Genomic DNA, 22,540 nt, shown 5'->3' with positions numbered 1-22,540 from the left:
ACGTTGAAGTTACGTAACAGTCATTTATTTTGGTTAGCTGGGTCGCTATGATGAATATTCACAAAGTTGGAATGGTGCGCTTTACAACGATACCAAACTTCTACAGTAGTCGAGAAGCGAGCAGAGAAAAACTGCATTTTTCATAGTCAAAGGAAAGGTACTCCTCTCAGAAAACGTACAAATAAAGATACTTTTAGATGTTTAATTGCTATTTGGAGCATTGGGATCACTAGATGAGGGCTTGATTAACTTATTTTTGTGGAAACCTCAATTTTGACCAATATTGAGATTTTTCACTTGTTTTGCCTGTAGCTCGAAATTAGCCTGTGCGTGTTTCGACTCATTTTGCCAGCGTGGGTCACATATATTAAAAATGCAATTCAGATATACACTGACTTAAATACACTTATGTATTGAGCATGTTTTTAATTTTCTGATTTTTTTTTAAACAAACTTTACTAAGATTATAAGCAGATCTCAAGGTGAAATACTAATAATTTAATTTTGAAGTAAACTACTTTTACATTTCAATTGATTTCAAATGAGTGTGATGAGCCCCAGCTGTTCAGCTTCAAACAGAGTTTGTTTGCTGCTGTCTTTTTGTCAAGTTCAATACAGCATTTAATCAGGACTACTATGACCAGTACAGTTAAACAGATGTTTCCCTGCCCTTTCCCTGCTCATTGTCACAATCTGCATACCATTTTCATGAAAAATTCATGACTGTGACATGTTGCCTGGATGTGCAGATGACGACCCAATAACACCTGATCCCTGTCTGGCAACACAGACTACCTGGCCAGCCGCGGGCGGCTCAGCGAGATGGATGCGAGGAGGAAGTTCTGGCAGATCCTTTCAGCGGTGGAGTACTGCCACGAACGCAATATTGTTCACAGAGACCTGAAGGCTGAGAACTTGTTACTGGATGCTCACATGAATATGAAGATAGCAGGTAAGAGATCTACCTTTCCTTGTGTTGCGATAGGTGTCAGTGATACTAACAGACTTTAAAGGTGCAGTAAGGGATTTCTGAGAAATACTGTTGATGTCTGAAATCAACCCAAACAAACACACCCCTCCCATCAATGATCTGCCCTCAAAATGCACAAACACGCAATGCAAGAGTGGATGTCTCTTTATCATAGCTAAGACAAGGAAGAACAATACATGACAAACAGTACACAAGAGTATATACAAGCAAGCATTTGTTGTTATTCGCCAGCAGCACACCAGCTCCAGACGAACAATGTCACTCAAAACTGTCCTGTTACTATAGCTAACATTACAACAACAGCACATCTTTGTTCTGTGAAACATAGCAAAATGTTAGTCATGTATGGAGCAGAAACAACACAGCCTCTGTGTCTGTTTTCAGGCCTTCCCGCTTGGGTCTCTCCAGCGCTGGAAAGCTTTTCTAATGTTAACGCCGATCCTAAAGCTCTTGTCTGATCATAACCCTCTTTTTCTAGTGATATTCCTCTGACCATTTCTCTTTTGTAATGTCTCTCATCATCACTCTTTCTACAGTCTTTCTTCAAATCTTCCTCTCCTCCCCTAGATTGAGTGTATACGCCCCCTACTGCTGATTGGCAACAAGTGTGTGGAGGTTCTCGGTCCGATACACTTTCAACAACATTTCTCAGAAGTCTCTTACTGCACTTTTAAACGTTTCTTGATGTTGAAATTTGTTCCTCTATCCCTGTTTAATATGCTGAAGCAAGTAATTTGTTGACTTCTGTGAAGAGTGTAAGCTCTGTCTCTGTCAAAACATTGCTCTGTTTGTTTGAGCAGTCCGAAATGTCAACTTCTGGCTCAACCAATAGCGTTAGTTTGGGGCAGGACTATCTGTAATAAGCTGTTTAGTGGCTGTGGGGGCGGTTGGAGTGTTTTGGATAGGAAATCCGTTCGGTGTAGGTAGTGGCGCAGAAATGGCACTTTTCAAGTTTTACCTTGAATTTCAAGAGAAAACATTAGCAATGATTAAGCACATGTTGTGCAAGATGAGAAAGTTAGATTGGGCAAAAAGAATGATGTGTGAATGAACGTTAAATAATATGCTATTCATGTCAAGTAATTCATATATACTATACCCTGTCATATATGTGATACTATTATTGTTTTTATTTTAGCATTATTTTTGTGTGTTTTGTCATTTATATTACAATAAGGTTCAATTTGTTAGTTAACATAATCTTAACATTAATCTTAGTTAATCATAGTTTTTATTAATTTTTATTTCAGTTTTAGTTGTAGTTATTTTAGTACATCAAGTTAAACTAAATGAGCATGAGAAATGTTTCCTTGGCAACTAGCTAAAATAAAATAATTTAAAGGTTTTTCAATATTTTATTTCATTTCTGTTAATGTTTATTTTAAGTAACGGTTTTAGTTCATTAAGTACTTAGAAGTAAGTAATGAGACATTACATTTTTTATGCTTTTACATTTATTTCATTTGTGCTTAAAACTGAATACAGCTACTTCAATTTCCTGAAGATTTTCTGCTTTATCTAAGAATAAAAAGGTGTAATTGCCTGTTCCTCACTGGCTTTTGTGCATTCCACAAGTCAAATCAGATCTTTTTCTCAAAGTACACAAACACACACACACACACACACACACACACACACACACACACACACACACACACACACACACACACACACACACACACATAATGCCAGCCAAAGTCTATCAGAGGATCACATATTTACTCAGTGACATCAGTTCAAACTGAATTTAGTTCATTCCTCAAACACAGACGTACACCGTTAGAATGACCACAACTCTTGCAGTTCATCCAGTACACTGTTCACATAACCCTGTTTGTACACTGCAAAGCTATGGTGAACTTGCCCTTATATTACATAATATAACAGTTTTTGTGAATACTATTAGATGTTTGGAGTATCTGAGGAAGTGTGATGCATACTAGTGGGAGATATATCGACCAGAATATTAAATGGCCAATAGTTAGTCATTTTGATTCATTAAAGATTTTTGCAGTAAAATATCCAAAAACCACTAGGCCAGTGTTATATATTTTGTTCACTTGAGTACTTACAATATCCCAAATGTTTCCAACTATTTGTAAATTGTGAGAAAATTGCAGTTTTAACCAAGGCTCCGGGACGTGTGAGGAGTCGCCTGTCAATTGAGTCATACCCGCGTTACCCTCAGTTTCCGGTTTTATTTTGTAGAAACCATGGAAACACCAAAGACGCTTTAATATATTACACATTTTAATAGACAAGGGAACATCTGTTTTTATTTATAGACAGACAACTAATTGTTGTTATATAGCTCAGCACATTTAGTCTTATTGTTTAAATCTAATTTTCTTGATTTTTTGCAATACTATGCCTCAGAGAAAAACACCATTTTGTCAAATAGTACATAGCATAATCAGAAGCAGCATTATTTTTAGTAACATTAATACAAAATTTTCTCTATCATACAATATGTTTTAAAATGAATTGCATGCCATTTATCAACACAAGCCATCCAGCATTTAATATGATATTCTAAAATCGATCTAGCTTACTGCAGTGTGTCTCAAACAAGTGTCTCACAGCAGCCACCGAGCGAACGCACAGAGTAATGTTATAACATAATTTTCAACACTTTCAAATGTATCTAATATGATAAACAGAGCTGTGTTACGTCATACTCATCACTGGAAAAGCGGAAGCGGCGCCAGCGACTGTGTCATAATAAAAGTTCTGACGCTTATGAGGTGTGTGTTGCGCAATCGCTCCACCGGCCTCGTTCAGCTCCCACAACACTCGGTCCTGCTCTGCTTCATACTACAGTAACATTAATAATCGCATCCATGAACATGATTTCTTCCCGAGTCCTATCCCTATTCTTTTGCACCGTACGATGAGATGGAGACCACATGTCCCAAGATTCCGCTCTCAAACTTGGCGTCATCAAGCTACGCCTTTGTTTTGAATAGGCTTCTAGTGACCTCTAGCAGACAGAATTCTTACATACTGCATCTTTAACTGTGAATTATTGACTTGTTGACAAAAGTGTCATTTTTTTAGTCAATTTTGTGCAAAATATGAATTAAGTTTCAACAATGTTGTATATATTGCATGTGCATTCATATATGCACTGATGACCCAAAAACATTATGACCAACTGCCTATTGTGCTGTTGGTCCTCCATGTGCTGCCAAAACAGCGTCGAACCGCCAAGGCATGGATTCTACAAGACCCCTGAGGCATCAATACATTAGCCGCAGATCCTTCAAGTCCTCTAGGTGTGCCACATTTACGACCTAGCAGAACATTGCCCAGAGCATCACACTACCTCCACCGGCTCGTCGTCATCCCACAGTGCATGACGCCACCACTTCAACAGGTAAACGGTGCACACGTACATGGCCATCCACGTAATGTAAAAGAAAATAGGACTCATCGGACCAGGTGACCTTCTTCCACCACCTCAAGGTCCAGTTATGATGCTTCTGTGCCCATTGTAGGCGCTTTTAATGACTGACAAGGGTCATGATAGGCACTGATTGGTCTGCGGCTACGCGATGCATTGTCTGTTGTGACATTCCTCCCATAACCATCATTAAAATTTTGTTTGACTTGTGCCACAGTAGACCATTGTTGTCCTTGTGCATCAATGATCCTTGGGCTTCCAACACCCCATTGCCCGTTTGTGGTTTGTCCCTCCTCGGACCACAGTTGGTAAATTCTCACAACTGTTGACCGGGATAAACCCACAAGCCTTGCCGTTTCAGAGTTAAACCCTTGGTATACTGCACGGTCGAACACACAGCCTTGGAAAGTATACTTCATTTGACTACACAGGCAGTCAACACATGCGCAGTTTTGAGCAATCTCTCACCATGAGTTGCAACCCATGTAAACATCTTTGTATTCTTTCATGCTAGTGTTGTACAAATGAGGGTACTTTCTAACCTCTTTCCACAATCTCAATGTCTATGTAGGCCTCCATTGTCGCTGTAGATTGCATGTGTTCCTGTCTGTTGTTTATGCAGTTTTTCTTTGACTACCTTGTGAATCGACGCCCCCAGGGCACAGTTGCCACCTTGTGGATAAACTAATTACTGCAAAAAAAAGAAATGCGTATGTGTACTTGTACAATGTACAAATACACGCAGTTACAAAAATCCAGCGGTGCGCGTACAGTACGTGCATACGCTTCTGATGAGGAAATTCACATCACACGCACTGTAAGTGAACTATACTTTGGTCTGACATCATGCATTTGCAATGGAAACAGTCAACTTTTGTTTTGTCCTTTTCAAGCATGCAGTCGTAGTGTTGAGATGTAAAGTAATGACTGCGGTACAAAGATGCTGGTGGGGTGGAGGATGACAGAGAGGCTTCCAACATGCTGTGCTCCATAAGTACCAGTCACTGCAGAGAATGGATCTTTGTGCCAGATCGTTTGTCTGTATTTATGTCATACCAAGCTAAGAGAGAGACAGAAAATGCATTATAGGGCGTTGCCATTGTGTCACTCATGCACTTAGATAACAGAAGTGAAGTGCTTCTCATAACAACTGAGGCTTTTTAAAACACACCTCCATTCTTCAAAATAATTTTTAAAAGGATTGTTTTTATTTGCTGGAGTTCACAGTTATGTTTCAATGGCATATAAACTTTTTCTCTGATGTCCCTCCAAAATTTTCTTCGAAACTGAGACAATCATTAACACAGTAAGAGCAGAGAAATAAAATGAATTTGAACAGCATAGCTCAGATAATTTGGTCTGGGAAGAAGTTATAGGAAATATTTGAGTTCATAATATTAAAACCCAACTTTTCATTGAAGACTGATATCTTGGCATAGCTGAGCACAGTTTTAGATACCGTTGATATCTCTTCTAAAACCTTACTTGTAGAAACATTGTGTGTAGGTCAGTGGAGACAGCTTGAAAATACAGTTTTTAGATCACTTTGAGCTAAAATGGAAACAAAAATGCTGCAATGATTTATTAGATTTTATTGCTAATGTTATTGATATGTAATCTCAACAAATAGTTTTGAAGATTTCACAATATGCGATAGCCGCTTTCAAAACTTGTGAAGCTTTTAAACCTTTGTGAATATATTTTAAATCAGTGGTTCAAAACATGTATCAAGCATACAAAGTCACATGATTTTAGTAAAAAAGGCTTCATTGCATTATATCTGTGCTAAAGCATTTTCAAAATTTCAGTAGTTTGCAGACAGTGTGAACTCAATTAAACCATTAACCAGTCTCTATATGGTTTTTACTTCATCTTGGATCAGCTATATAATTTAAAACATTTTAATTGCAAATTTGTATAATAATTTGCCGAGCCCGCGAGCTCAGTGGCAGAGTTCTACCCGGCAGTCAAAGGCCCGGTCCCAAATGGCACCCTAAACCCTCACGGTCTTCCTCTGAGTCCGCACTTTCATGACATAAGGTCGCTTTGACTGCTGGGTAAAGTACTCTGCGTAGCTCACATGAAGTGCGTAAAGGGCCGTAAAGGGGGCGCTCGCGAGCACCCTTCTGAAACATAAAATGATGAATAGGACACCCTACGGTCTTGTGGACTTAACAGACACAGGTACGCAGCAGCCATTGTAAGTCCACAAGACCAAAAGTGCAAAGTGTGGACTCAGAGGAAGATTGCGAGGGCGTAGGTTTCCTTCTGAGACAATGGCCTTTACCTACAAAGAAAATGGCTGCCTGGGGGCATTACCAAGATGGCCGGTGAGTGAACTGATTTGCCTTATAGGAACTGTAACATTTTGCTGGAGATGACGAGCGGAATTTAGGCAAGGCGAAATCTTGCCTAAATTACAATCTACAGTGTTATGCAAAAGTTTGGAAACACCTTGTAGAATCCACCTTGAAAATGTGAAAAATTTTAACAGAATAAGAGAGATCATACAAAATGCATGTTATTTTTTATTTAGTACTGTCCTGAGTGAGATATTTTACATAAAAGATGTTTACATATAGTCCACAAGAAAAAAGAAATAGCTGAATTTATTAAAATGACCCCGTTCAAATGTATGTGAACCATTGGTTCTTAATACTGTGTGTGGTTATCTATGACTTTTTTTTTGTTGTTTTGTGGTGGTTGTTCATGAGTCCCTTATTTGTTCTGAGCAGTTAAACTGAACTCTGTTCTTCAGAAAAATCCTCCAGATCCTGCAGATTCTTCAGTTTTCAAGCATTTTTTGCATATTTGAATCCTTTCTAGGATTTTGAGATCCATCTTTTCACACTGTGGACAATAGAGCGACTCAAACACAACTATTAAAAAAGGGTCAAACATTCACTGATGCATTAAGATCTGGGGGGTGAAAACTTTTGAACAGGATGAAGATGTCCACGTTTTTCTTTTTTGTTGAAATATCTTTTTTTTTTCATTTAGTACTGCCCTTCAGAAGCAACATAAGACACTTAAATGTTTGCCGGAAGACAAATTAAGTACAATATTCCTTGATCTTCAAATTCAAAAAGTTTTCAACCCCTGGATCTTAATGCATCAGTTGAGCAACAAGATCACAGCACATCTCAGTTCTGTATCCTCGCGTCCGTAAGAGTTTGCTCTTTTAAGGTTGCCTGGCAAGACTGGTCTCCACAAGAACGCAAGCCTGTTCTTTGTGTTCTTTGAATTAAGAAACAGCCAGGGTCTATTTAGGGCAGGGATGGGCAAACTCAGTCCTGAAGGGCCACAGTTTAGCTCCAACCCTTAAAAAAACTCACCTGACTGTAGCCTTCTTGTAATCCTAAAGACATTGATCAGCTGGTTCAGGTGTGCTTGATTAGGGTTGAAGCAAAACTCTGCGGGACAGTGGCCCTCCAGGACCGAGTTTGCCCATCCCTGACTTAGGGCAAACAGGAACTAGACAAAACTACAAACTAAAAGTCCACATTACATTATTTTCTGAAACAGTCTCAAACTAATCAACGGTTTTTGTCTTCTTTACTTTTAGAATTTGATTTCTATATTGTGTGTTAAATATCCTGTTTTATGTCCGCCCTCAGAGTTCATTCTTCCCGCCCACATGCAATCATTACTCTACGTCAATCAGCGGTGACGTACATCAATTAATCTTTAAATTATATAGATTACATTACACAATTGAACCTGTCCATTATCTGCTGGGAGTAAAGATCAGGGGAAATGCGTCACGCTGGTAGTCTGTGAGTAGACACAGACCCTAACCGAGCTGACACACAGCCAGGAATCTCTTCAGCCATCTGGACAGTTTATATGTACAATTACTTGTGTCATATATTAGTTTGCACCAGTGACCAGATCTGTCAGATTAAATGTAGTTTCCATATTGGCTGCATAACACCATTGGTTGCTTAGCGCTAGGGATTTGAAGAAAACTTAAACCCCAAGTATCAAACTTTGTTGAATAGCTCATCCCAAACCAACCAGGCTCTTAACTTCCTTAATTTCTAGCTAAAAATGAGTATCGTGATCAGTGGTGTAATGTAACGAAGTAATAATAAGAAGAATCTGTACTTTACTTGAGTTTTTATATTTCTGTCAAGTTTTACTTTTACTCCACTACATTTCCTAAATAAATTATATACTTTTACTCCGATACATTTTCCCAAAGCATTTTCGTTACTTACAGACTGCAAGCAAGCATGTGCAAACAAGTGCGGTTGATTTCATTTTCCGGGTTGCGTCCATTGCTGGAGCGGCTGAGAAGAGTGCGCTGTCATTACGAGCATAGATTATGAGACATTACGAGAGCGGCCTCTAGAGGCGAAATAAAAACTATCACTGATGCCTCGTATGGTTTCTTTTGACACGTGATGTGAGGCTGCGCGCTGCACAGAGCGGGACACTTCAAAAACGGATTTAAAACGGACAACAAAACGGTATGTTATACAATGTACACTACAGTACATGTTTTCATATCACTATAAAGTAATTAGTTTGTTGACTAGATGCTGCATTAGTGGAGAACAGTATGTTTGTCGTCGAGGCTGACATTAGTAGTAACCTCAAGCGGTTAAAACAATGTGACAAAAAAAAAAAAACACCAACTGTTTAATGTCAAGATTGTTACCATTCATTTGCATTAGTTTATAACTATTTGTTCGCTGTTATGCATTCATTATCCGGCGAAGTTGCATATTTAAACTGTATTCTCATACAGCGACAGAAGCTTAACAAATCAGAAATGTAACGTTAGCCTATTCAATTTCAGTTTTTATCGGCACTGTAACACATATTTTGATAAGATAATCATCAATTTTTCTAAAAAAGAGCCAAATAATGTGTGAAAGTACACATATAATAGACCCATGCTATGCCTTTGTGTGTAAAGATGGAAATTTTTAAGCATGACTGTTTGGATTTATATGAAATAGTAACATTTTACAATAAGAGTACATTTGTAACATTAAATAAGGTTAATAAAAGTATTGTTCATTTTTAATTTCATCATTTACATTTTAACATTTTAAGGTTGTCTCTTGCATTAGTTATAATGCACTATAAATTAACATGAACGAATCATCAATGTATAATTAATATATTAGTATTTTTTATGTATAAAAATTACAATAAACCTTTAGCCAATTTAAAGAAACAAAATGTAAGAGAGTTAAAACTGAACACAATCTTGCTGCTCAAACTGTATAGAATTTTTTTAAATATTTTTTTGCTCCTTTTGTATTTTACATTTACTTGTACTTTTACTTTCAATACTTAAGTACATTTAATATAAAAAAAAAATACTTTTCATACCTAAGTACAAAAAATATCACATACTTTAAAACTTTTACTCAAGTAACATTTTAAAACTTTTACTCAAGTAACATTCTAAACAGCAACTTTAACTTCTACCAAAGTCATTTTCTGGCAAGATATCTATACTTTTACTCAAGTATGTTTTTCGAGTACTTTATACACCACTGATCGTGATGATTAAATATTTGCTTGGTTATCAAAAAGGCTCTCTCTATTTTGTTGTAGATCATTAGACCGATATTCTGCCTCAGAAACCTGAACTAAATCAGTTTTGTGAGGTACCTTCAAACGCAAATGTGCCTAAGAAGCCACTGGCTTATAAGGCAGTGTGGCAATGAGTCAGCTGCCTATAATCTTTGGTGTAAAGTGTAAAAAATATTTGGGGAAGCTTGACAAAGACGTGTAGTTTCATTGTGGCTTAGATAGAGTCTTAAACTATTTGTGCAGTTCAACAAGTCGAGTGACAGTTCTATGATTAAAAAAAAAAAAATGTATGCATTAATTTGACTATACATATTAAGGTGTGATCACATTTACTACTGTTCTGCGAACTTTCCTTGGTGAAATCCAGTCATTTCAATAGAAATCCATGCAACTGGGAATTTCACGTGAGGACAAAAGATTTCCCCAAATACAGTGCATGCATAATTATTATGCAAGTCGATATTCTGATCATATTTTTCTTCCAAGCACATTTTACCAATTCCAAACCAAAACAAACTAAATAACTACTATTAATTTTGTATATAATCAATTATAAGTGATATATAATTATTAACGAGGGCTGGAAGTGAAAAATGCTTTATATTAAGGTTTGTTTAAAGGGGTGGTTAATTGCGATTTCACTTTTTTAACTTAAGTTAGAGTGTAATGTTGCTGCTTGAGCATAAACAGTATCTGCAAAGTTACAGCCCTGAAAATTCAATGCAAACAGAGATATTTTCTTTTAAAGAATTGTTTAAAGGTGCCCTAGAATTAAATATTTGTATTATATTGGCATAGTTGAATAACAAGAGTTCAGTACATGGAAAACACATACACTGAGTTTCGAACTCCATTGTTTCCTCATTCTAATATAAATATCATTTGTTTAAAAGACCTCCAAGGAACAGGCGAATCTCAACATAACACAGACTGTTACGTAACAGTCGGGGTGTACGCCCCCAATATTTGCATATGCCAGCCCATGATCAAGCCATTAGACAAGGGCAGGAGGTCTGGATGTGCACAGCTGAATCATCAGACTAGGTAAGCAAGCAAGGACAATAGCGAAAAATGGCAGATGGAGCATGTTAACTGACATGATCCATGATAACATGATATTTTTAGTGATATTTGTGAATTGTCTTTCTAAATGTTTTGTTAACATGTTGCTAATGTACTGTTAAATGTGGTTAAATTTACCATAGTTTCTTACTATATTCACGGAGACAAGAGCCGTCGCTATTTTCATTATTAAACACTTGCAGTCTGTATAATTCATAAACACAACTTCATTCTTTATAAATCTCTCCAACAGTGTGTAATGTTAGCTTTAGCCACGCAGCATAGCCTCAAACTCATTCAGAATCAAATGTAATACATCCAAATAAATAATATACTTACATGATCCGATGTATGCAAGCAGCATGCATGACGAACATCTTGTAAAGATCCATTTTGAGGGTTATATTAGCTGTGTAAACTGTGTTTATGCTGTTCAAGGCAAGGGCGGGGGAGCGGGAGATTTAAAGGGGCCGCAACCTATATATCGGTGCATAGTTAATGATGCCCCAAAATAGGCAGTTAAAAAAATGAATTAAAATAAAATCTATGGGGTATTTTGAGCTGAAACTTCACAGACACATTCAGGGGACACCTTAGACTTATATTACATTTTTTTAAAAGAAGTTCTAGGGCACCTTTAAGGACTACAACAAGCCTCTTCCCGGGTTGGTGACATCACTAACCCTAGAATTTACATAAACCCTTTTCAGTGAGTCTGCATGAGGTAATGTGAGGTGCTGCTAAGTGCTAACACGAGCTCCTGAAACTCCACCCCCTTTTGAGAGCAGCAACTCATATGCATTTAAAGGGACACATTAAAAAAAGTGTTTTTGCTCAATGGGCCAAAAAATGAAATTTTACTCACACTGAAAAGTAATTATGAAACACCCAAAATTATTAAATGGCCATGATGAGGATGCAGTGTTACAGAAATAGCAAAATAAAGGTATTGTGACCATTGGATGAGACATCAATGAGACAGCAGGGTCACAAAATGCAGGTTGAGAAGAAAAGATATTAACTGCATTAAGCAGATTTTGTTTCAGAGGTAAAAAAAAAAAAAAACAACGAAACATGTTGAGAATAAAAGATGCATAGTCATGTTTCATGATTCTTTACCTTAGCGTAGTCTATGAGAACATCTTGTTCTTATGGAGACTCCAAGTAGGTTGCAGTTCAAAATGGTGGCACTGGAGACTAAAGGCTTCCTGATGGTTTCACACCTAATTCTTCACCTTTAAGTATTTAATAATTATGCACATCTGAATATATATATATATATATATATATATATATATATATATATATATATATATATATATACAGCTATGGAAAAAATTAAGAGACCACTCCAAGTTCAGAAATCAATGTTAAGTGGTCTCTTAATTTTTTCCATAGCTGTATATATATATATTTTTTTTATTATTATTATTTTTACAACGATCCCCTTAATATATCACTTATAAATGATTATATACAAAATTTATAGTAGTTATATAGATTGATGTGGTTTGGAATTGGTCAAATGTGCTTGGAAAAAAAATTATCAGAATATTGACTTGCATAATAATTGCAACAGTTTCAAGTTGGTCATGCAGATTTGCAGTGCTGACCTATAGAAAACTGCTTGGTTTGGAATTGACTTCTGAGTTGTGCTCCGTACATCGCTACATTATTGACAATAGTCAACACACTTTTTTTTGCCTGTAAAATTTTGCTTATGTACCTTAAGTCTTCCAAGTAGAATGAATATACTAATCTGAGGGCTAGCATTGACCTTTTTTTTTCTCCAAATCTGCTACAGATTTTGGCTTTGGAAACTTCTTCCGTCCTGGGGAACCTCTGACCACTTGGTGTGGAAGCCCTCCATATGCGGCTCCAGAGGTGTTTGAGGGGCAACAGTATGAGGGTCCACAACTGGACATCTGGGTAAGAGCTTGGCAGTAGATTGACTGTATCAGATGGAAATACTATAGTAATTTGATATATCCCATAGTAATGGTATAGGATTGAGTACCATATTCATGTACCATGTTATTTACTTGGTTACAGTATAAACATGTAAAGCCCCTGCTGGGAAAAAAAACCTAAAACCAGGCTAAGCTGGTTGTCTGGTCTTAGCTGGTTTAAGATGGATGTAGCTGGTGTAAATCTGGTTTTAGCTGGTTGGTCAGCTACCAGCCTGACCATCTAAAGTGGTCAAAACCCCTCAAAACCAGCCTGCTAAACCAGTTATGACCAGGCTGGAAAAACAGCCAACAAGCTTAGGCTGTTTTGTTCGTCTGTTTGTTTTCAGCAGCAATGTATACTATATAGCAAATCTAAAAAACTGTTTTATTGCTTGTATTGCCGAAAAATGTAAATTATATTATCGCCCAGGTCTAATCTGCTGAATTTGACTTATAGGGCATGAAAATATTAAGATATTATAAACATTAACATCATGACTTTCTCTAAAGCTGCTTTGTGGTGTGTATTAATAAAAACACTATAAAAATCTTTGATTTAACTTGACATGGTTCTACAAAAAAATAGCATGGAATTATTATGATACATATGCACAAAACCATGGTATTACCTAATAGCATATTCAAAAAAGCTTGGTAATACCATAAAAGGGGGCAACTAATATGTAGACAGATGACAAAATTCTTGCCATTTGTTGATTTGTGTCCTCTCAGTCACTACAGAGAACTGCGTCAACAACTAATGGCAATTTAATTGATTGAAAACATAATTATTATTTCCTGTATTGTGTGTGGGTGGTCCTTTGTGCTAGATCCTAGACCTAGAGATTTATGTTTATTTATCGATTTTCTGTGTATGTGTGTGTCATGCAGAGTATGGGGGTGGTATTGTACGTGTTAGTGTGTGGCACTCTTCCATTTGACGGCCCTAGCCTTCCTGTCCTCAGACAGAGGGTCCTGGAGGGTCGTTTCCGCATCCCCTACTTCATGAGTGAGGGTGAGGAAGAAACAGTAACACAATCATATGACTGTTCTTGCATGCATAAGTTGGCATGGATACAGTAGGTATTTATTAACCATTTATCAAACAATGTCTATATTATCTGGAATCAATACTGAAAAACAGTGTTGGGGGTTACATGCTACGTAATCAGTTCATTGTTGCTTACACCAGAAGATAAAGTTTCAGAAGGCTGCAACATCTCTTTTGAGCTTATTGTATTTAATATATACTGTTTCAGACTGTGAGCACCTGATCAGGAAGATGTTGGTTCTAGATCCAGCCAGGCGTTTGTCCCTGAGTCAGATCAAAGAACATCGCTGGATGGTGCAGGAGGTCCCGTCCCAGCGGCCTGTGCTGTACAGACAGGGTTTGCTCTGCGAGAGCAAATCAGGCTTGGGTGAGCACAGTGAGCAGGTGCTCCGACTCATGCACAGCCTAGGCATCGACCAGCAGAAGACTATTGAGGTCAGTTGATCAGCTTTTACTTGGTCAGGGTTTGGAATGTGTTTAAATTCCTGTGCAATTCCTGAATTTAAACTGCTTTTGAATTAATGTGGCAAATGGGATGTAGAACCGTGATAAAAACATAAAAGTTTGCAAATACATATATTTTAAATTATATATATATATATATATATAGAGAGAGAGAGAGAGAGAGAGAGAGAGAGAGAGAGAGAGTTTGTGTATGTATATACACTATATTGCCAAAAGTATTGGGACACCCCTCCAAATCATTGAACTTAGGTATTCCAGTCACTTCCATGGCCACAGGTGTATAATCAAGCACCTAGGCATGCAGACTGCTTCTACAAACATTTGTGAGAGAATGGGTCGCTCTCAGGAGCTCAGTGAATTCAAGTGTGGTACTGTGATAGGTTGCCACCTGTGCAATAAGTCCATTCATGAAATTTCCTCATTACTAAATATTCCAGTGGTATCATAACAAAGTGGAAGCAATTGGGAACAACAGCAACTCAGCCATGAAGTAGTAGGCCATGTAAAATCACAGAGCGGGGTCAGTGCATGCTGAGGCACACAGTGTGCAGAAGTCGCCAACTTTCTGCAGAGTCAATATCTACAGACCTCCAAACTTCGTGTGGCCTTCAGTTTAGCTCAAGAACAGTGTGTAGAGAGCTTCATGGAATGGGTTTCCATGCGTTCTGAGCGTTGGACTCTAGAGTTCTAGAGTGTTCTCTGGAGTGACGAATCATGCTTCTCTGTCTGGCAATCCGATGGACGAGTCTGGGTTTGGTGGTGGCAAGGAGAACGGTACTTGCCTGACTGCATTGTGCCAAGTGTAAAGATTGGTGGAGGGGGATTATGGTGTGGGGTTGTTTTTCAGGGGTTGGGCTTGGCCCCTTATTTCCAGGAACTCTTAATGCTTCAGCATACCAAGACATTTTGGACATTTTCATGCTTGTGGGAGCAGTTTGGGGATGGTCCCTTCCTGTTCCAACATGACTGTGCACCAGTGAACAAAGCAAGGTCCATAAAGACATGGATGAGTGAGTTTGATGTGGAGGAACTTGACTGGCCTGCACAGAGTCCTGACCTCACCCCGAAAGAACACCTTTGGGATGAATTAGAGCGGAGACTGCAAGCCAGGCCTTCTCACCAACATCACTGCCATCACTACCTCACAAATGCACTTCTAGAAGAATGGTAAAAAATTCCGATAAACACACTCCTAAACTTTGTGGAAAGACTTCCCAGAAGAGTTGAAGCTGTTATAGCTGCAAAGGGTGGGCCAACTCCATATCAAACCCTACGGATTAAGAATGAGATGTCATTAAAGTTCATGTGCACATAAAGGCAGGCGTCCCGCTTTTGGCAATATAGTGTGTTTTATGTTAGATGTGAGTAATTGGTTTTACAACACTATTAAATAAAAAAAATCTAATTGAATTAGAATGAAATTCAAAGAATTTTCATGTGCAAATCATGTGGGCTATTTTCAGAAACATTAAATGATGTTTGAAATAGCCAGCTACAGAAATGTATTTATTTAATAAAATAAATTTCTCATTTTATGAGCCATTATAGAATATCACTATTTTCCCTAAATTCTCTGATTTGCTCAGTATATTCTATGATCATTAGATTAAAATTTCAATTTCAGTATTTATTTTTATTACATTTATGAAGACATGTAGTTGTTGCTGCATGTCAAAATTAAAATCTTAATTTTTAATTGTTATTTTTTACTGTATTACACATTTTGAAAAAAATTATTGTACTTAAAACATCCTTAATTAATCAAAAACAATGATATTATTCTTTATGTTTTGCCACAAAACTTGTGCTTAATTTTTTTTTATTCCAATTCAAATTCCTATGGGTGAGGCCAATTTAATTCAATCCACAATCCTGAGCCTATTCTTCAATTCTGAACTCTAGTAGTGTTTTTTTTTTATAATTTATTGTTTTCCTTTCTAAAAATAAATTCTCCTCTGAATTGCAAATTTGATTTCTCCAAAGAAGAGCATTTCAGAATATTTTCAAACCATACTGATAGAAATGTGACATTTCCAGTGTTCTTATTCCTTGTCTGTATTGCTCTTCAAAAAACTCTTGCCTTTCCTGTCACAGTCTCTCCAGAACAAAAGCTATAACCACTTTGCTGCTATCTACTACCTGCTTGTGGAGCGGTTGAAAGCGCATCGCAGCAGTTTCCCTGTGGAACAGCGTTTGCACGCCAGCCAGCGCCGCCCTAGCACCGTCGCAGAGCAGACTGTTGTCAAGGTAACCCCATCTGTGAAGTCTTCCCAGACATATTGAAATGGCGTTGGTATAAAAATGTAAATATTGGAATCACAAGAAACAAAATCTGTAATCCAGCCATCCCTTTTTCAGTTTAACCTCTGTGACCGTAAACCACAGAAACAAGCTTTTAAGGTTTAATGCGTTGCTTGTAAATGCTGAGACCTTTTAGCAGTGTTAGATGGTAATACCATGGTACTTAGACATATACAAAGTCTAAGACTACTTTGAAAAGTACATGTCCATGTAACAAAGGCAGAACCATCATAGTAACAATACCGTGATATTTATTGGTATTTTACAGACCATGGCGGTTCCCTCCCAAGCGTGCGTCCCTCCACAGGCAGCACGTCACCTGCGTTCACCTGTTCTGCTGCAGTCCACCACAGACACATTTACCTTCCCACAAACCCCTGCTTCCCCAGATCAGACGCTCATGGAGGAAGACGTGGCCACTCCCAAGGTCAGTTATGTTTCAACTGAAGTGAGCACCAAAACAAAGAGTGAAAAAGGGTTATTAAATGGATTCTTCTTGCACAGAGAGAAATCTCTCATCCTCCTTTCGAGCTTGAGGCTATATTTCGTAAGCTCTGCCTGCTTGTTTTAAATAGCAGCGTTACTCATTGACGCTGCTGTATGACGGCAATAAGAGCTTTTGTCTGCAGCGTGTGAAGTTCCTCTGCCTGCGTGTCAGCCTGATCTCTTCCTCATTACTCACCCGCAGTATCTGAGCAGCATTTCAGCCTTAAAATAACACCTGCGTATATATATTAAATAATAAAAAACGCTCTTTATGATTTCAGCAGCTGGTGTCACCACTGGGGCTTTGCGTCAGTGTAGGAATCTCAAGCACTCGTTGCTACTCGTTCATAAATTAATGACTCAGACAGAGGCAAGGGAATTTATATGATATCTGGGACTAGGCAATATGACAGTATGCACTTCGTGACACCTGGAATATGTCAATCGGCAGAGATTTTGCTGGACCATTTATACAGTGGTAGCAGGGCTGGGCGATATGACAATATACATTGTGGCAGCAATTTTGCTATATCGTTTATATTGCGGTATGTTAATATATTTGTGTAGCACAGTACAACTTAAAGTTATTGACACTTTAGGGCATATTCACACTTGGTTTGGTTTGGTTTGAATACAACGAACTCTGGTGTCATTGCTCTGTTACTGCAGTTCATGTTAATAAGTGTGAACGCCACCATCCCAACCCTAGGGCACACCAAATAAGCAGACCGAGACTGCTGAAAAGGTGAGTCTCAGTCTGCTTACAAACTAACTCTGGTGCAGTTCGACTGAAATATGAATGCAACACTGACCAAAGACATCTAAACCAGTGATGGGAATAACGGCATTATAAATAAACGGCGTTTTTAACTGCGTTACTTTTTCGGTAACGAGAAATCAAACAAATTACTTTTCCCCCCGTTACAACTGCGTTACCGCTACTGACAAAAAATGCCTCATTACTATAATTGAGCTCACTGAAGCGGTTTTCATCTGAGTAGCTGTGACCTACAAAGTTTTTTCTCTGGTGTGTGTGTTGGGGCGGGACACATGCTTACTGATGATGATTGGTGTGTGACTAGAGATGATAGACCTGAAAAGCGTTTTGTTGTAAAGAAATAGTACAGGTTAGTCATACACAAATATAATTTTAAACTGATAGCCTAATAATGTATGATGTTCTGTATGTGTGTGCGTCTGTGTCAGAGCATGCGAGCGGAGCGTGAGCTGAAACCAGAATATTCTTTGTGACATGCTGGATTAAAAATATGTGATAGAAGGTTGTTCTAGTCGACTAGTAGTTGTTCATTTAAGCCATTAGTTGACTAATCACATTTATATTAATTTAATTTCTTAAATACTGGAGAGAATAAACCAAAATAATGAGCATTTACATAATACAGGCTATATAGCACTCAAGCGTAAAGCTTTCCATAAAGAACCGGCAAAAGTAATGATTATGAATGTGACAAGAACAGCAAGGAGATATTTTAATTGTTTATTAATAAAGTAATGTTTTCTGAATCAGTGTCGGCTGCAAAGATGAAGTTGACATTGCTGACTCTTATCATCTCCGCATAGCAGACGCGCTTGGAGAGAATGCACATTTCATTTGGATTACATAATCAGAGTAGCTTATTTATTTTCGTTTTGAATTATTTTGTTTAAAAAGTGGACATTTCAAGCTTTCTATAGATATATTTCTCATGTCTGTGAGGGAAGCAGTCTCTGAGTTTCTGTTCATTTAATTATGAGATGCGCTCCAGTTCACGTGCAACTGATCGCGCCGGCGCCTCCATGTCATGAGTATATTGTCTGCTATATTTGCTTCTTATTTATCAAATCCAGGCAATTGGTTGATGAAACATTGATTAAAATTAAGATACAATTTTTAGAAAAGGAAATTCACTTCAAATTCAATTCAAGAAAGGCTTTCTACAAAACAGAACTTAATGAAGTGGTCAAAATCATGTCTGACACACTCTATGTCTCCCGATATATTGCGCATCTTATGATGTATTCCATCTTACTCATGTTTTTCTCTTTTCATAATCAAATAGATGAATTTAAAACATAACATAAAAAAAAAAAAAAAAAACAGGACGTGATGTCACAAGATGCGATTAAAAAGGACAGAATGCTTAAGCATACCTGGTTTTTCTTGTCATAGGAGCTACATTGCCCAGTGCTGTTCGGTACAGGTGTCGGAAATGCCATCTCCTTGCAGCAGATCTTTGTTTGTGTACAACGAAAGAATTCCCATCACTGTTTTGACTCTATACCTATTTTATAAGCTCTTTGTGAGTTCTCATCTGGTGAACCATCATATGTACAAACAAACGAGCGCATTTACCTCAGAACACAGCATTGTTTTGGATGTTTGATAAGTTCCATCGCTAATCATACATCAAAAAATGACATGTGAATGTTAAGCAAACCAGGAAGTGTATGTTCTTTTTTGGCCCAGCCCAAAAGAACCAAGAGAACCGAACTACAAGTGTGAACACCCTTAGAGTGATAAAGAAACATACATGAATGAGAAAATAAAGAGATGTGCATGATGTTATTATGTGCAATAAGCAGTGGAAAAAACGGTACTTGTGTTACTTGCTACTTGTGCATGCACAGAAAGCACCTCTCAGACTGCTGGGTGAAAACCAGATGTTTGTCAGTATATTTGATACGTGCATGAGGTCTTAAAGTGACAGCAGCCTAATATACCTGCTGCTGTCTGTAGCTGTGTTTAATTTCGAAGGCTGCGCCCTCCGGAGGTCGCATTTGAAGGCTGCATACGTTATGAGGCGGTCTCATTTAAGAAAATTAACCATTAGATTTCAAAGTAAGAAAGAAATTACAATATTTTACACCTCACAAAGAATAACAGTCAATTTTATTACGGTTAGTTTTCTTAAATAAGACATCCTTGATGACGTATGTGACCTCCGGAGGACACAGCCTCCGAAATGAGACGCAGATTGTGTCATTAATCAAAGAACAAAAGACCTGAAAATCACTCGGTGATCTTGACTGAATAACTTTTGTATATTTAATTTAAGATATATAAAAATAGATACTATAAAATATAATATAAAATAAGAATCAATTTATATTTAAGCTCTACAGTGTAGAATATGCAGCGTTTTATTTTTACATTTGATCGTTCGATTTCTGTAGTATTTGTTAAATAAACCTACTGTATCTTTGTTCTCTTGTATTTGTCCTATTGTTTGCTTCTTTGTCCTTATTTTAAATAACAAAAATATAATGAAGTAACAAAAATAACTATATGTCTCATATTGTGAAATTAGATTTTGGTCATTCCGCCCATCGATACATTATTGATTGCCTGGCAATCAGAGTGCACTTAGGTGCAATGGAGAAATGTGAAAATATAGAAAGGGATGTGTTCAAAACAATTCAAGACAAGAAACAATATGTTATTTAAAGGGTATTTTAAGACCACATGAAATGAATGAGTTTCAATCAATTAGTCCACGTCTTGTAGCTTTGAGTACTAGCAGTACTAGTGCACTGCTTAAAGTAATAGTTATAAACATATGCAGATATTTTTAAAATTCAGTTTCTCTTCTAGGAAAAAATAACAATATTTTTTGATTAACCATGTTGCACTACAGTTTTTTGTCCAATCAGATGCTCTCTAGAAAGAGAATGCCCCTCCCCCTGATCACCTGAGACAGAGTAGCAAGTCATGGTTTGTGGCTGTGATGCAACTAAGCCTATTGGCTTTTTTACTAATATTCTTTTATAATTATATTTTAATTAATTAATTTAGTTATTATTAATTTAATGTTGTATAATATAATATAAAAATTATAGGAAACACTTTAGTTTAGGGTCCAATTCTCACTATTAACTAGTTGCTTATTAGCATACATATTACTAGGATATTGGCTTTGTTAGTACATATAAAACAGATATTATTGCCTTATTCTGTATGGCCATATTCTACATCCCTTAATGCTACCCAATGCCTAAACTTAACAACCACTTTACTAACTATTAATAAGCAGTAATTAGGAGTTTACTGGGGTAAAAGTCACAGTTAATAGTTAGTTAATAGTGAGAATTAGACCCTAAACTAAAGTGTGAGCAAATTATATAATAATAAACTATTTTTTAATAAAATGAGATGAAGTACTTTTCTTTTTCAAAAACTTGAATTCACTGCATTGTCCAAAATTATGATTATTTAATACACAACTATTTCTAATAAAATGAGAGGAAGCACTTGTCTAAAAAAATCAAATATTAAATTCTTCCTATTATTATTAAATTGTAGTTATTATGATAATTTAAACTATTTTTAATCAAATGAGATGAAGCACTTGTCTTAAAAAAGTTGAATTTTCAAACATGTTAGTATTTAATTATTTTTTATGATTATTTAAAACATAAACCATTTTTCAATACATTTCCAGCAAAAATAACTTATGTAATCATACCATGATATAAGATTTTGATCATACTGCCCACCCTTATTGATCATGAGGAAACATATAGACTGCATTTCAGTTGCACATCCCTCTATTTGCAGCCTGCTGTTACACAACACCACAGCCCTGTTTTTGTTAATGCCCCTGATGTGCCAGTGATGGGCCACCCATGTGATCAGTGCTGGGTGCTCACTCCACTCGTGAGAAGCGTGACTACAACATTTGTCACCTTGGCTGTCGCAAGGCAATCTCCATAGCTACTGTTCCTTTAATTGACGTGCAGCGTTGACTCATCCTGTGGGGACTCTGCCATAAACATACCAATTTGGCCTCCAAAAGGTCTTCTTCTGTTTGCTCCTTTACCTCAACCAGTGCTTGCAATGCCAAGGTCAAGAGTTTAATTTCCAGGGAACAATCACACTTATAAAAGTAGTCCTTAAATGGACTGTGAGTTGTAGTTAAAGCAAATGCCAAATGAACAGATGTAAATGTTTGTTTATGAAGAAGAGGACGTGTGATAAGTCATTAATTTAGCCTCAGCACCTGTGGAGCTGAACAGATGGGAATCTAGGGATCTCTTCAAACATGTTGAGGTCATGCTCTCACAAACTCTTTTCAACTGGCTTATTGTAATTCAGGAACGCTGCTGGTTGCCTGTGGACATTTGACAGCAGCATTACATAATTTTGAAAAAATGAAACAGTGATGACACAGACATGGAGCTGCAGACATAGTCTAACACAGGGTTTAAAAAAGAGGCGTAACATGCATTTTGGTCCTACGTCTGACAGTGAGAGATTTTCAAAAATCGGCTGTTGTCACGGT

At 37.2% G+C, this 22,540-nt stretch overlaps 1 protein-coding gene across 4 annotated transcripts in view; it reads left to right on the top strand.

The window, feature by feature from the left end:
* The window catches only part of sik2a (salt-inducible kinase 2a), a 46,060-nt gene that overhangs the window by 11,915 nt on the left and 11,605 nt on the right, over nt 1-22,540 (top strand). For 2 of the 4 annotated variants that reach the window (XM_067408018.1, XM_067408020.1), the window contains 6 exons: nt 791-952; nt 12,814-12,938; nt 13,850-13,973; nt 14,218-14,444; nt 16,569-16,721; nt 17,044-17,202. In XM_067408018.1, coding sequence (XP_067264119.1) covers nt 791-952; nt 12,814-12,938; nt 13,850-13,973; nt 14,218-14,444; nt 16,569-16,721; nt 17,044-17,202 — 950 coding nt within the window. Of the gene's footprint in view, nt 1-749; nt 953-12,813; nt 12,939-13,849; nt 13,974-14,217; nt 14,445-16,568; nt 16,722-17,043; nt 17,203-22,540 lie in introns of all 4 variants that reach the window. The other 2 variants (XM_067408019.1, XM_067408021.1) reach the window with 2 other exon arrangements.

This window comes from Chanodichthys erythropterus, chromosome 13 (genome assembly GCF_024489055.1).
Source record: "Chanodichthys erythropterus isolate Z2021 chromosome 13, ASM2448905v1, whole genome shotgun sequence".
Lineage (NCBI taxonomy): Eukaryota > Metazoa > Chordata > Actinopteri > Cypriniformes > Xenocyprididae > Chanodichthys > Chanodichthys erythropterus.
This window is presented reverse-complemented; position numbering and strand designations above follow the sequence as displayed.